Genomic DNA, 15415 nt, shown 5'->3' with positions numbered 1-15415 from the left:
GAGGACAGAGAGGGGAACGACACACACACACAGAAACAGCATGCTGAAAATAACTGGACCGGGTATTAGCATTGCAGAGAGAAGAAACTAACGCAAAGCCAAAAAGAGGCACATGCACTGGGCATAACGATGCTTTCAGTGGTTACTGGAGACGATAAAACCACCACATCAAAATGTGAAGAACAGAAGGAAAACACCAAAGATGTGGTAATGCTATGTTTAAGTGGCTAACTTCAGGGCTGAAAACTAAGGCTAATGCGGATTGCCTCAAATGGCCAAAAGACAAGCAGCTTTAAAAGAAGGAAACGTTTTGGTTTTGATAGCTAATTTCTGCCTTCATGACAACTGAATGGTGTGTGTGGGTGTGTGTGTGCGTGTGTTTCTACATAACTCTCCAGGTGTATCAAAGCTTAAAGTTATACACGAGTTATTAAAGGCTTGACTACTCTAACCTAGAGCTGGTGCTGATACTGACACAGGCAGCTCTAGTAGCTAGCTGTCTGAAAGGTGCCCCTTTAGCAAACTGGGCTAAAGTACTGTGCAAAAAATTTCGAGCAACCCTCAATTCTTTATATTTTGCTAAGAAATGGGAAACAGGTGCAGCGATTTACTGAAATGTGCAAAAACACAACATATAAGGCAAAAATCGAGTTTGCACAGTTCTAACAAGCAGTTCTATCAGTCAGTATGTGGTGTGACCACCTTTATTCTTCAACGTAGCCTGAACTCTCTTAGGCAGCTTTCTTGTCATTTCTTTAAGTAGTCTTTCAGGAATAGTTCAAAGCTCTTCTTTGGATGTTGGATGCCTTTTGTTCCACTGTCTATCAAGATGATACCACACTGCTTCAATAATGATGAGGTCTGGGCTTGTGGGGGAGGCCAAACTGTGACTGATAATATTCCACTGTGGTTTTCGATCCACATATGCATTTACTGCACTGGCAGTGTATCTGAGATCATTTTCATGCTGGAAGAATGAAGCTGTGGTTATTCAGATGCTTTCTAGATGGTATTGCTTGATGGATCAAAATATTTTCTGCATTCATAATTCCATCAATTTTGACAAGATCCCCAACACCACTAGCTGAAATGCAGCCCCAAACCATGACAGAGCCTCCACCGTGTTTTGCAGATGGATGTAGACACTGACTCTTGTACCTCTCCTGAACTTCTCCATACATATAGACAATGATTTGAACCAAAAATTTCAAATTTGGATTCATCATTCCATAAGACCTGTTGCTACTGGTTTTCAGTCCGGTTCTTGTGTGATTTGGGATACCTCAGCCTCTCTCTTCCTTAAGAATAGCTTCTTGACAGCCACTGATGAAGCTAACAGAAATGATCTTAGCAAACAACTCTTTGGGAGTCACCTTGGTGGTGCAAAAATACTATTTTATGCCTGTCAAACTGTGTTTGACATTTTTCTAGATTCAACTAAAGAAATGGGAACAAATGATGTGTTTTTGTAGAAGGCTGCTAGTAACAAAGCGTCTAAAGATTTATGGGTTCTTTGTTATGTGTAGAGAACATAGGTTCATCCTGTTTTTTTAATGCTTAAATGAGTCATAGGTCAGTGTTAAGTAACTTAACAAATAAACAAAAAAACCATTCCTCTGAAAATGTTCAGGTACAAGGCTGAAAATGAGTGAAAAAAGCACTCTTAAAAAAAAAAAAGAAATTAAAGAAAGTGTGGCTCCTTGGAAGCAAAATATAAAGAACTGAGTTGTGACTTCAGACCTTTCGCACATACATTTGTGATGTTGGTGCCTTTTGGAACATTTTAATAAAATTACCTAACAAAAGATATGTCTTGATGTGAGGTTAATTTTACTGGCAGAACAAGAAATCAGGTGTTTTGTTTGTTTTGGTGAGTAATATAAAGAAAATTAATTTTAGACTGTGTTGCTACTAATTAACAGGTATCTATGTCTGTGTGGCACAACTGACTGCAACAAACTGTGTGCAACTGCAAAAAACCCCAGCTAACATTAGCCGACAACTTCGAGCTTCACCCTCTGACTCAATAACGAAGTCCACCTTTTATATACAGCATACAAAAAGAATTGAGTTATTTTCACAAGTGGATAAAACACGCTTGGACTCTTGATATGAGTGCACATAAACAAAAATATATATGTTTTTGAGGTACATGAAATAGGCCTAATCAGCATAGCATATTTCTACCATAGCTTTAGTATAAGGTGAGCCTAATTCTGAAGGGTTATATATAAAAGGCTTATGTGGGAGCTATGAAACTGTAAGCTGTAAAAAAAAAAAAAGGTAAATCCATTATTGTTTGAGTATTAGCATGCCAGTCACATTGGCACAATTACAGCACTTTCATGGCTCTAAGGATCAAATAGCCTGGCTGGCTGTGATACAGCTGTGCTGCATCTAGTGCACGGTTAGCACACATACAAGACAGTAACAGAGAGGATACTGCAAGCAAGATGTTTTTAAAAAATCCACTACTTTTGAGTATCTGTTTTTGTGTGCAATCTTTCTAAGTTTGTGAAAAATATAAAAATCTTAACTGTAAAGACCAGTGTTTAGAATTTAAGGGCCTCTGTTGGGATAAATATATTATTCAGAATTCGGTTTTTTATTTGTGTATTATCACCTATAGACGGTATATGAATATTTGTTGTTACCTTGGAATGAGCCCTTTCTATATACAGTTCTAAAGATGGCCTTGCAATTAATTGATCTTAACCTACCCCAGGTACCAGCACCACCAGCTGATCTGATTCAGTTTGTGTGCATGTTTTTGGGTTTTGGCTTAAACTACAAATCAAGACAGTCTACACCTACTGCTGCAATAAACCTGTCCAAGGTGTTCCCTGCCTCTTTGATAGCTGGGATAGGCTCCAGCCCTCCCCCACAACCCTGAACTGAAGAAGCGGTTAAGAAAAATCAACGGAAGGATGGGCAATTAAGTGACTGTCACTGTAGGCTTTCCTCAGAAAAGTTTGGATGACGGATATTCAGCTGGTCGCAATCTGCAACATCACTCCTATGTCCCACCGATTGGTCATTTAGGCAAGCTAAATCATTCCTGTGCTTGCAGAATCAGCACCTCAAGACACACATCCTGCAATATAATTTTAATAAATTGGGCTGTACAACATAAGTAGAGGAGGTAAAGAACACGTTTCAGAAATCAGCAAAAAAAGGGAGTTCATCCATCATGAAAATACTCACGCTACCATTGCTGACCCCCCCCCAAAAAAAACTACATGCACATACCACGAAGCATGCAAACGCACAGCTTGCAGCAGATGTGCGCTTAAACAAATGCAATTTCACATTAACATAAATTAAAGGCCCATAAACTTTCTTCAGAGGCCCCCCTCTTAATGCAACAGAGATCCTCTCTTCCTGGATCCATGTTTTATTCAACATTTGGATATGCTCAATTAGCAGCCCAAATTAACATTAGCTGTACTATTGCAGCTACTGACGGAGGGAGGGAAAGAGGGAGAGGAGATCAGAGGTGGATGAAGGTGATGATGGCAATGGTACTTTCAGATAACAAAAGCTCTCTGTTGTTTAGCAACAACTTCTATAGTTTTACTGAAGATCTTGATGAGTGTGTTGCAGAGATAATGGCACTGTGAGAAAGTCAGGCCGGGCTATTTGCTCATTATTCTGCTACCGAATGTTTATCATGTAGCTAAACTTTATCATCTGACTGCACAACACTCATTTGTTTCTTTGTTACATCTGTGTCTGGAACATCAATTAAAAATTATTTTTCTAAGAATAATAAATGTAAGAGTGTGACGAAATTAATGTTTTCAGATACCCAAAGCTAGCGCCGGTCTCATTAGTCTTTGTGAATGTTTTATCTTTATCTGCGACAGGATAGGAAGGAGGTACCCTGACATATCAATTTTTTTTTAAATATTATGCAGTATTCAAATATTTGTTTCTCATTTGCAGTTCAATAATTAGTGCAACATGTTAACAAATGCGGGAAATATTTTTACATATAATTTGATGCCGTTCTTTTCCTGTAAAATAGTGTTTAAAGAACTGGATATCAACTTTCAACGTAGAAAAAAAAAGACTATGTTTCGCTCTCTCAAAGAAATGCGAATATAAATTTAAAAGTTTTGATTAGAGTTTGATTGATTCTTAAACTGAATGGTACACTCTATCAAGATGTTAAAAAAACAGCCATCATACATATTTGTAATAAATATACAGTATATGCCACAAAGTAAAAAACAACATACATCAATCCCATCTTGTGATGAGAATTGTGCAAGCAACACCCCTAAAGCACAATATAATAATGTTTTAACTTAATGTTTGCTCAATGAATAGAGTAGTTGGGTTAAAGTGGGCCAGAATGATCCAGGATGGTGTTCCAGTGCCTTTAATTAATGAGCAGTTAAATCTGATAGGCAGATTAATGCCACACTGTCAAATGAGTTATTTTTTCTTGTGCTGCAGCCTGGCTTCGCCTCCAGTGACAGCATGGTGATATTTGCTCAGTAATAAGAAAATAATGACATCCTATGGTCTGCTTACACCCTCAACACATCACTTATTTCCTTCTCATCCTTGTGATGCATTCAAGGTGCAGATTTAAATAAAGTTGTGGTCGCTGTACTTCAGCAAGTAGTCAACGCTACAGAAGAGGAGCGCACATAAACGTGTTTAAATGTTTTTTTTAAGTGTCAAGTAATTTCAAATGTAACTTTTCAAACAGCTCCACAAGTATTACTGAACACACAAACTGTTTCTGTGCAGTTTGTCACAAAACGTGTCTGCCAGATGAATGTACAGTGGGTGTATTTCCCAGGGAGAGGGAGAGAAAAAAAACAAGCTTAATGCAGGAGTGGAGAAAGATGTAAGAAAGAGGCGACAGGATAGAAAGAGATTACTTTCAAAGGTGAGAACTGCACAGCAAGTGAAATTTTATAAACTGGAACTTTAAATCTTATATGTACTGCAACGTCCTAATTGATTTTTAAAGTTTTTAAATCGGATATTGGATCTGTACACGATGTGTTGCTGAATTATAGATTTGTGAAACGCCTTACAAAAACAAAGTGAAGTATACAAATTGTGTGTTATTCAAAGGTTGCAGGAAAATACTAGGCAGCTTGGTGCAGGCTATACTGGTTAGTTTATATCGAAGTTTACAGTGAGGCACTACGTTGGACTGGTGCGGAGTGGCTGTGGTGCTCACGGCCAATGTTAGGCGGCATCAACTGTAGCTCGTGAAACATCTGCTTTTATCAGGTTGAATTCAGCGGTCTAAATCCTCTGAGAGCAGTGAACATCCAAGTAGCAGAGCTGATCACACACACTATACACAAAGAGAAACCTACTGGTGCTCACAAAAACAAATTATTACGGGACTTATTTCTAAGTGATTCTTTTCCTCACATTGCACCACAACGCCCAATCTTAGGGTTCCCCTACCTGCCCACTCAAGCTTTGAACCCTGCTTGGACTAATCCAATGTTAATCTTGATTTTGTGAGGCTGTAATGCTTCCAAGTTGACAAATCTGCTCACAGAGAGAAGCCCTTTTTGGAGATGGGATATGACTGGCTCCAATAAAACTGATTTCTGGCATTCACTCATAGGTCCCTCTTACATTAATGTTCTTCATGGACTCAGTCAGATGCACCCATGGCTGTTGCTGAGATGCATAGGCGAGATTTTGCAGCAGCACAAGGAGTGGAGGTCCACTCTGTACATGTTGCTGTTTCATTGATGTGGTGATGCTGCAGCGTTAGCGGAGTTGTAAACAGAAATCCAGCTCAAAACATCTCTGAAGCAGTTGTTCTGATCCTTCTGTATCTCTATTTTCCCCCCCCGCACTTCTCTTCCTCATCTCTGCCCAGTCTGCCCTGCCTCTCTGCAAACCCTGTCCTCATACTTTCTTTGCTCGTGGATGTGGACAGCCTAGGTTTCATTAAGGTCTCTGTCCGTCAGCAGAAAGCCTGGGCAGATTCTCAGGGGTTGGCTGGTAACTGGTCTTTCTTGGATGTTTTTTCTTTGGCTGTGTGTGCCTGTGTGTGTGTTATGGGGGCAAATGTAGACTTCCGACTTGTGCTACATTGAAAGTGACACATAAATATTACTAGATTTGACCTACAAAGACTTCCATACAATACCTGCTTTGCTAGTGTGCTCGGTAAAATCTCACCAGCTACTGTAACTGTGACTGGAGTGACTAAGATCTATGCGGTCATGTAAGCTTATAGAAAGCTGAGCAGTCTTTGTGACTACAGCTCATTTAATCCCTGCACCAACAATGAATGCTCTTTAGTGACTTTACACATAATATGATGAAGAGATGACATTTTATATCAAAAATTTCAAATGTCAAGTCTAGATAGACCTGTGTGTAAACTATACCTTTACTGCCTGATGGAGGCATAAAACTGCACGGTGGTACTTCTAAATGCCACAGAGTTTTTAATTTGTGTTTCTCCATGTATTTAATTTGTCATCCATATCTGTAATACGTTGATGTCTGCACTCTAATGTCTATGTACATGCACATCACAGATGGGAAAAGTGGTTAATTGACGGATATAAAATGTGAAATTCAGGCCAGTTTGTAGAACTGCAATAATGCTCTTTTTTTTTTTAATAAAGTGTTTGTGTTTAGAGAAAAAAAAAATCATCAAACATTAATGCATTCAGTGTGTCACGGCGCTTAAAGTCAGCTTTTATGTGTGAACCCTACATGTCCAATGAACTTCTTGATATTCATCACTTCATCTCTAAATGATAGATCAAAAGCTGATCTCTGCAGGTTATTATAATAGCAGAACATTTATAACAGCCACGTACATAATCAAACGACTTCAGACAGGAAATCAATTACCATCAAGGGCTCCATGAATTTTTCTTTTTGTTTTACACCCATATTAACCACTTTATTTTCCACTGAAAAAGGTGATAAAGACTTACCCAGGTCAGGCAGATCAAAGGCAATGGAAAGACTATCAATACACAGAAATGAAATGAAAAAGTGCAGGTGCTAAGCAACCATAAGAAGCTTATACACCAGAGAGACAGAGATGGTATGTGAACAATGCAGCTTGGGTTACATGACTAAATCAACAGCGCTTGTTGTTTTCATTAGGTCGTGGCCATCTACTCCCAGAAGAGAGCTCTCTGTGTTACCATGAGCCCACAACGCGCACACAGAATAAAGACGGACGAACTGGGAGAAAGACAGAGACGACCAGAGTGGAAGATATAGGAATGAAGACGGGCTCAGACATCTTTCTAAACATGTATTAAAAATGCTACAACTTTTGAAATGTGGCAAGATTGCAACAAACTGTCAATTTCATGTGTTTGTATTTGAAAATACTGGATCAGCAGGCAACTCGTGTGAAAGTTGTTGCTTACTGGTTCTATTGCTACCCACCTTAATTCAAAGAGTTAAGGTTCAGAGAGTTTCTGGCACATGTGATACTAGATTTAATGTGCTCTTCTTACATGCAATTATAACAGACTACAAAAATGTGGACATGGATGGAACAAAAAGAAATTAAAGAGGGTTAACAGAGAAGACATTAAGGAGAAAGGCATGGAGATTCGTGTTGTTGCAAACTACAGAATCTCTCAGTTGAAGCAAAAAATAATGGAAACTGAGACTTTCAACTGTGAAGAAGAGGCATGTGATGCACTCAGTGTGCGTGTACTCCTGTGGTCAGCCAATACTCCTGGTTTGAAGGCAGCATATTACAGTTAACAGCAATAATACATGTGGGTGCTGTTGTAGAGTTTTGTTGACTATGCAACCCCTTCAAAGTGAAGAGTCTGCACATCTCAAAATGATTTAAAATGTCTTTCCTCTGCAATCAACCCAGTTAATTAAAAACACTAAGAATTTAACCGGCGCAGTATATGCCTGTGTGTGTGTCTTTAATTATACATGCACGTACACGTACAGATCCTTGATCCTCATCTTCTGCACGAGAATATATGAAAGTCAAAGTTCCTGAGAGATAATACCAAGATTATGGAAATAATATGAAATGCATCACACAGATAAACCTTGTAGTTCCATCCTCGTGAGGATCCTCCTTTGCTACATACTCCCTCTCCTTTGGCCCCTTGTACGCAAAAACTGGCCACAATGCCCTCACCTTGTCTCCATTAAAATATAATAACTGTAACAGTAAGGAAGTCATTTTTTATTCTTGCAAAGGCACCAACATTATATTAGAGATATTAGAGAAATTCAGAACATAAAGGGCAATCCTCACATGCAATCTATATTCTTTAAAAAAAAAATGCACTGAGTGCATGTGTTTGTTTCAGGTTTAAAAATCAATAATGCTGCGGGCCAGATGTTTATGCTGATGAAAATCAATGCCCCCTTTTTTTTAGAGCTTTCATGTCAGCTGGGAGGATGTATGCTACAAAGTGTGACAGGAGTCGATGTATGCATAATTCCTTAAAAAAATGTGAGGGCATTGCTGATGAAACAAGTGTTTTTGGAAAAGGAGGAGTATGGGCTGCATTAAAAACAGGCATGGATTCAGGAACACTCCTAGATGTGACTGTCTGTGAAGACACTTCACCGTGCCATCCACAAATGCAGGTTAAATCTCTGTCATGCAAAGAAGACCCCATATGTGAACATGATCCAAAAATGCTGCTGTCTTCTCTGGGCCAAAGCTCAGTTAAAAGGGACTGAGGCAAAGTGGAACTGTTCTGTGGTCAGATGAATAAAAGTTTGAATTATTTGGAAAATATGGACACTGTGTCCTCTGGACTAAAGAGGAGAGAGATCATCCAGTTTGTTATCAGTGCTCAGTTCTAAAGCCTGCATCTCTGATGGTATGGGGATACATTGGTACCTACAGAATTGGCAGCTTGCAGATCTGGAAAGGCACCATCAATGCTGAAAGGTACATAAAGGTTTTAGAGCAACATATGCTCCCATCCAGATGACGTCTTTCATTGACGGACTTGCATATTTCAGCAAGACCATGCTAAACTGCATACTGCAGCTATTACAACAGTATGGCTTCGTAGTAGAAGAGTCAGAGCGCTGAACTTGCCGGCCTGTAGTTCAGACCTTTTACCAATTGAAAATATCTGGCACAATAACAAAGATCCAGGACTACAGAGCAGCTAGAATTCTTTATCAGACAAGAATGGGACAACATACCTTTCCCTAGTCCAGCAGCTGGTCTCCTCAGTTTCCAGATGTTTATTTGTTAAAAAGAAGAGGAGATGCTACACAGTGGCAAACATGTCCCTGTCCTAACTGTTTTAAGATGTATTGCAGCCATCAGATTAAAAATGAGCCAATATTTTTCTTAAAATGGTGCATTTTCTAAGTTTAAACATATGATATTTTCTAATTTGAACAAAATATGGGTTTATACAATTTGCAAATGATTGCATCCTGTTCTTATTTATGTATTATACAGAGTCCTCACTTTTAAGGAATTGGAATTGTATATTATATTATTCCCAACTGCAATCTGTGCACTGGGGTATGTAACATGAAAAGTGTGCCATCATGGCCACTGTACACAGTGTATTTTTGTTTTACTTGAGTAAGTACTCTCAAGACCATATTTGCCAGGTGTGAGTGTATTTTTGGAGTCAGTACATCCACCACAGGGCAAATTGGTGTAGCAGTGTAGTCCCCCCACACACACTTCCAGCTGGTGCAGAAATAGCCAAGAACAAGTTTGTGGGGAACAAAACTGACATAGAGTTAAAGTGCCTCCTAGCTGCACTGACCCCTGGAAGGTCAAACAACCCAGCTGACATACCAGAAAGTTTAAATGAGCTAAATAAAATCAGTTGTGTCAGAATTCAAATACCTAGGTATCTTAATAGACTCTAGACTAACTTTTAAACCACAGATAAAAACGATCTGTAAGCAAGTGAAATTTAATATTGCAAATTTCCGTTACATAAGATCACACCTATCACTTCAGGCAGCTAAAATGTTCATGCACAGTATGGTTCTGTCTCATATCACCTACTGTCTTACACCCTGGTCACAGGCAAACAAAACAACACTCAAACCTTTAGAGTCACTTTACAAACAGACAATCAAAATTTTGGACAGAAAACCATCACGATATCATCAGTGTGCCATTCTACAAAAGCATAAGCTTTTAAGTTGGGAAAATGTCATTAAGTATTCAAATCTCTGTCTGATATTCAAAATCATCCGCTGTCTGTCGTCTCCTCCACTCAGTCAGTTTGTTAACATCAGAAATGCCACCCACAGAGTCACACGAGGGGCGGCCCGAGGAGACTGCGTTGTTCCTCTCAGGAAAAGTGCCTTCAGTCAGAGTACCTTTTCAGTTACAGCAGCACAGGAGTGGAACTGTGTCCCTCAAAACATCAGAGAACTGACCACATACACTCTGTTCAAAAAGCATCTAAAAAACTGGTTCATAACACATCAGATATGTCAGCATTAGGATTATGGACAATGTCTCCCCCCAACCCAGCCCTGTTGCCACTTGTGTTTTTATGTTATTATGAAGTATAATTTTTTGTCTGTATTATATTTAACTTGGATCCTGTTTTTATCAACAGGATTTGAAGAATGATAATCTGTTTTATTGCTTTTTTATATCTGTTCATTGTAATCTTCTTATTGTTGTTTTTTAGGTTGACAATGTTAAGATCTGTCCAGGGACAACAGATGAAAAATAGCCTTTTGGCTAATTTTGGTGCATTTACTATAATGTTAATTAATGTACACTGTCCCTGTCAAATAAACTAATAAAAAAAATAAATAAATAAAGTATTGTTACAAATGGAGGCTTAGAAGTTCTGCAGATCATGCTGCTTATATTTTATATCAGCAAAAGGACTGAGCATGTAGCAAAAAAAAATAAATAAATAGGCTTAGAATTGATACAATACTCCTTCACCATTTCAACCACCGACCACAAACTTACCTGCAGCACACTGCTCCTCATCTGCGCCGTTCTCACAGTCCCTCTCTCCATCGCACCGCCACGACAGTGAAACACATTTGCTGGCAGCCCCTCCACAATCAAACTTCTCCGGTGGACAAGTCTGCCGGCCTGTGGTTGGAGGGCAAGGGTGAAAGACGGCGAGGGAGAAAAGGCAGAGGGCAGGGGGAAGAGAAATCAGTGGAAGAAAATTGGAGTAAAAAGGGGCAGAGAATGAAGGGAGGGAGAGCGAGATGGGACAAGAAATAGGAAGGAGGCAAAAAGATAGAGAGAGAAAGGAGAACCAGTCAATGAAGCGGTTTGATAACTTAGTTATCTTCTTGCTCAAATCGATTCCCCCTCAAAAGGTCTGTAATCAAATTAGACACACAGCTACAGAGGAACAAAAGAATAGGAACACTGTCGGGCAAGACACAGAGCTGGGAAAAATACACAAACAAAAACAAAAACCAAGAAACACAAAGGAACAAACACAAGAAAGAAGTGCTCGATTCTGTGTGTAAACAGGCTTGTTTTTCCATTATCAGTAAAACCTAAAAAAATGATTAAAAAAACAATTTGATCTTTTTTATTTTTAATTATTATTTTTATGAATAACTGTTGAAGCACTAGACAACAATATGCCAAAATGTAAAAAAACAAAACAAATCTATGTAAGACTCCATAGCTCATTTTGAAATTACTTGTGAGTGGAGTTATATAGCCATGTTTCCAAAATGCTCTAAAACCTGCCTCTAATCCACTTCTTAATTTATACTCAGACACAGTTAGCAGCAAACTACCGTGAAAACATATTTAGTTAGTGTATAAGACACTATATGGGGTATTATTTGAGTGAAAAATCAGAGAAAATGAATGATGTGGGAAAGTACACATTACAGATAGTGAAACACACTCCTGTACACGCTGTGTGAGTGAGAAAGTGGTCCCTCTTGGTAAAAGCCTATTATAGCAGTGAAGGCCATTGTTCCTGCATGTGTAACCCATGAGGCCGCTAGAGGGGGGAGGGAAATACAGCATTCTAATACATCAGATTTACACAGCCCACAGTCCCCACATTAAATCCCTGTCCCTTTTTCCTGCAAACCACTATACACCCTCACCCTGCCTCATTTTACCCTTGCCTCTCTCTTTAATGTCTCTCACTCCCACTCTAAAGCCACAGAGACTCTAGCCCCAGATTACATTACAGCACTGTGTCAAACTCAACTCCATCAATTATACATATCTGACCACCAGCATGTTTGCTGGCAACAAGCCTGTGTTTGTTGCAGGAGCAGATCAATAGTACCTGTGGGATTTACCCATTCCAGCTTCACTCCCCATTTTATTTTCACTCATATTCTTCCTCCTCGCTTTGACTTTTAATAGTAGTGTTCAAACTGCTGCCATTCAAACACTGCCCCTCGTGGTGGGAGGCTGGGAGTTTCAGTTTTGCCAAACAGGGATGGCTAGAATTTTCTCCAGCTGTGTTGTTTTGGTCACTAAGATCTTGCACTTTAGTCTTTAAAATCCGATTTGGGGTTAGACTTTGGATGGCACTCTTGCTGGGGTGCATCTTTTGGATGACCACTTCCCTCTCGCTGAATATCGGGCTCTTGTGTGGGCATCTTTTGAAACCGTCTCCCCTAAATGAGGTTTCTCCTGGCCTTTAAAGAACAAAAACCTTCTGCAAATCTGCTTTAAGAGACCCGAGCGAGCGAGCACCATATCAGCACAGTGTAGTCCATGTAGTTGTGCATTTGATGTAAAGAATGCAGATCCCCTGGACAGTATGATGTATGAAAGTGATGTGGGTTGTGTGTAGGTGTATTAATATGTGAATTGTCTCAGCAATCTAAATGTGTGCCTCAGAGATATTATTATGGTATTATACACATAATAGTGTTCCAGTCCTCCACATTATCTACCTTTTCTAAGAGTGTGTGTGTGTGTGTGTGTGTGTGTGTGTGTGTGTGTGTGTGTGTGTGTGTGTGTGTGTGTGTGTGTGTGTCAGGGCTACTGTGGGAGACTTCCTCAGTTTCACATAGACCCTAACACGCAAATATCCCCCAAGGGCTTCAACGCACTAACTGTGTGACTGACAGCTGAGTTAAAAGGATGTCATTTGTCTGTCTGACCATTTGGGGCCTGCGAGTCAGATTGGTCGAGTCACAGACTAGCTGCCAATCAAATGGCCGAATGCAGATGAGCAAGAACAACAGAGAGCTCCACTAATATTGATTATGACAAAACGAATTAGATGATTTTCATCCCGAGGGTAATAATTTTCCATAAACACAAAGTAAAATCCCTGCTAATGTATAATCAAACACAAACAGTAACCCATAACTATTAAAAAGTCAGTTCATCTGCTCTCTATTAGAATTTGATAGACCACAATAACAGCTTCAGCCATACCAATACCCTCTGCATAAGGTTTTTCTATTTGCTGCCTCAGCTATTGTGAAGCCCATTCCCAGAGAAAATTGAGTTGCACAAGCTAAGAAATCTGTTTTACGGTGCATGCGGAAGCAAGAGCAGTTTGTGTGGAATAAGCTGAAGGAGTAGCACAACTGACATGATCAGCAGCCACCATGCCTGTACAGACAAAAAAGAAAAACCCAAACAAAAACATGCCAACAAGAGTTACACTGGCAAGCCTTTATTTCTGGATCGCATAAACCAAAGCATGTCTAAACACCAGTGTGGAACAAACTGATCAGCATGTAATCAAAATGAAAACAAAACTCATCTCCTGTTTTTTTTTTCCCTATCTAGCCTGTGTTTTTGACTTTGCCGGGCCAGATGGTGTTGGTAATGGAGCTGCAATTAAAGTGCTTTCCCCAGACTTTCAAAAGTTGGTGCTTTGCACAAATTTGCCCTATCTCTTTGTTCCCTTTTCACTAAATGCTGACAGGTGGACAAAGTTGTGGGGCTGGCACTGAAGAGAACCGCTGGACTTATTGGCTATAAAACAGGGACATGCGTGACTGGAGAGATACTGCAGACTTTGATCGTGTTGCCATGCAATATTTGATTGCCACTCCCACCTTCTTAGGAAAAAGATATACACAACAACATAAAATGATCACAATGCAACTAAAAGTTAGAGATAACTCTATACAGTGAAGACAAATGCAGTGCTTGGGGAGACCACATGTGCACAAAGCAACTTGCACCTATAAATCACTGCTTCAGCTGCCAGTCAAAGGCATTTAAGTGAATTCACTATTCTCAAGACTTTGTACTGAATGAATATTTCAAGAGCTACGAAACTGCAGCAGCGCAGACATAAACACTTGGCTGTTAGTAGCCAGCTACCTTGCTTACTGCCAAGGCTTAGAGCAAATAATAGCTGAGGAACTGATACTAGCCATGCTCCAGTGGAGCTGCTTGGTGATGAGCAGTAAGAGATGGAGGGGGTTCAACACAGCAGCTCCCTGGTGGGTGTATGTATTATCGAATAAGTGTAAAGACGGGGTCGAAATAAGCGTGTGCACTCAGTGAATATAGCCAGGATACATCAGTGAAAAGGAAACAAACAAGTGCAAATTGGTTATATGACCAGGTCAGAGTCTTTTCCCACAACTTTCATTTCTGTGACCCAAACAATGCTCAACAGATCCAGCCCTGAGCCTTTCTGTTCACACTGTAACCTATTTGTATATTTATTCACAGCCTGAGACTGTGTGAGGTGTAATTTTACTTTGAGAATGTGAGTCTGATTTCTTAGTGTGACAGTGCTAGTAGAGAATAGCAGGTACTAGGGGAAAACACATGCAATTATGATGGGAAAAACAGATAATACCCAGCTACCATAATAAAAGGTTTATGTTTGTATTGAATGCATTAAATACCCACTAAATTCACTGCCTAATGCTACCAGTACAGAAAACGTTGCAAGTAAAAACAAAATTTTGAGGACCTCCAGATCTTTACATTGAAATACATTCAATGTAAAGTTTAAAATATTTATTACTAGTAAAAATTATTTAAAGATATATCCACCACACATTTAAGGAGAAAAGTCCTTCAAAACATTTTTAAAATACATGTCAGTTAAATATTTTCTAAAATCTGCGCTGGATATTAAACAGGATTTGCTCATCCTAGGGTCAGAAAGATCATTTGGCACATGGGACACGATGCAGTCTTTTAATTCCAACAAGTTCACAACCAGAAGTCGTACACACTTGTTATTCTCCTCACATGGCCTGCCTAAGTGTCTATTATGAGGAGGGTATTGGGGTGGACGGAGCAAGGAGCTGTATGCTAATGAACTTTTGATTAACTACCTTCTTAATTTCCCTTCACAAGGAGGGAGGGAATGCAGCATTGTAGCACGGCACCACGTCCACTATACAGCTCCCCGCCTAGCATGGAGGCAAGCCTCGTAGTTGATTGATGTAAGAGTCCCCGAGCCCCGTAGGCTAATGCTAAGATAATTATTTATTATGAGGTGTATATATGAGGCTAGGTAATATA

The 15415-nt window shown here is 39.5% G+C and overlaps 1 protein-coding gene across 2 annotated transcripts in view; it reads right to left on the bottom strand.

Moving 5' to 3' along the window:
- The window catches only part of lrp8 (low density lipoprotein receptor-related protein 8, apolipoprotein e receptor), a 178548-nt gene that overhangs the window by 53694 nt on the left and 109439 nt on the right, over nucleotides 1–15415 (bottom strand). For both annotated transcript variants that reach the window (XM_030727078.1, XM_030727079.1), the window contains exon 4: nucleotides 10931–11059. In XM_030727078.1, coding sequence (XP_030582938.1) covers nucleotides 10931–11059 — 129 coding nt within the window. The remainder of the gene's footprint in view (nucleotides 1–10930; nucleotides 11060–15415) is intronic.

The sequence above is a fragment of the Archocentrus centrarchus genome, chromosome 4 (assembly GCF_007364275.1).
Source record: "Archocentrus centrarchus isolate MPI-CPG fArcCen1 chromosome 4, fArcCen1, whole genome shotgun sequence".
Taxonomy (NCBI): Eukaryota; Metazoa; Chordata; class Actinopteri; order Cichliformes; family Cichlidae; genus Archocentrus; species Archocentrus centrarchus.
Note: the sequence above shows the minus strand (reverse complement) of the source record. Positions and strands in the feature narration are given on the sequence as shown.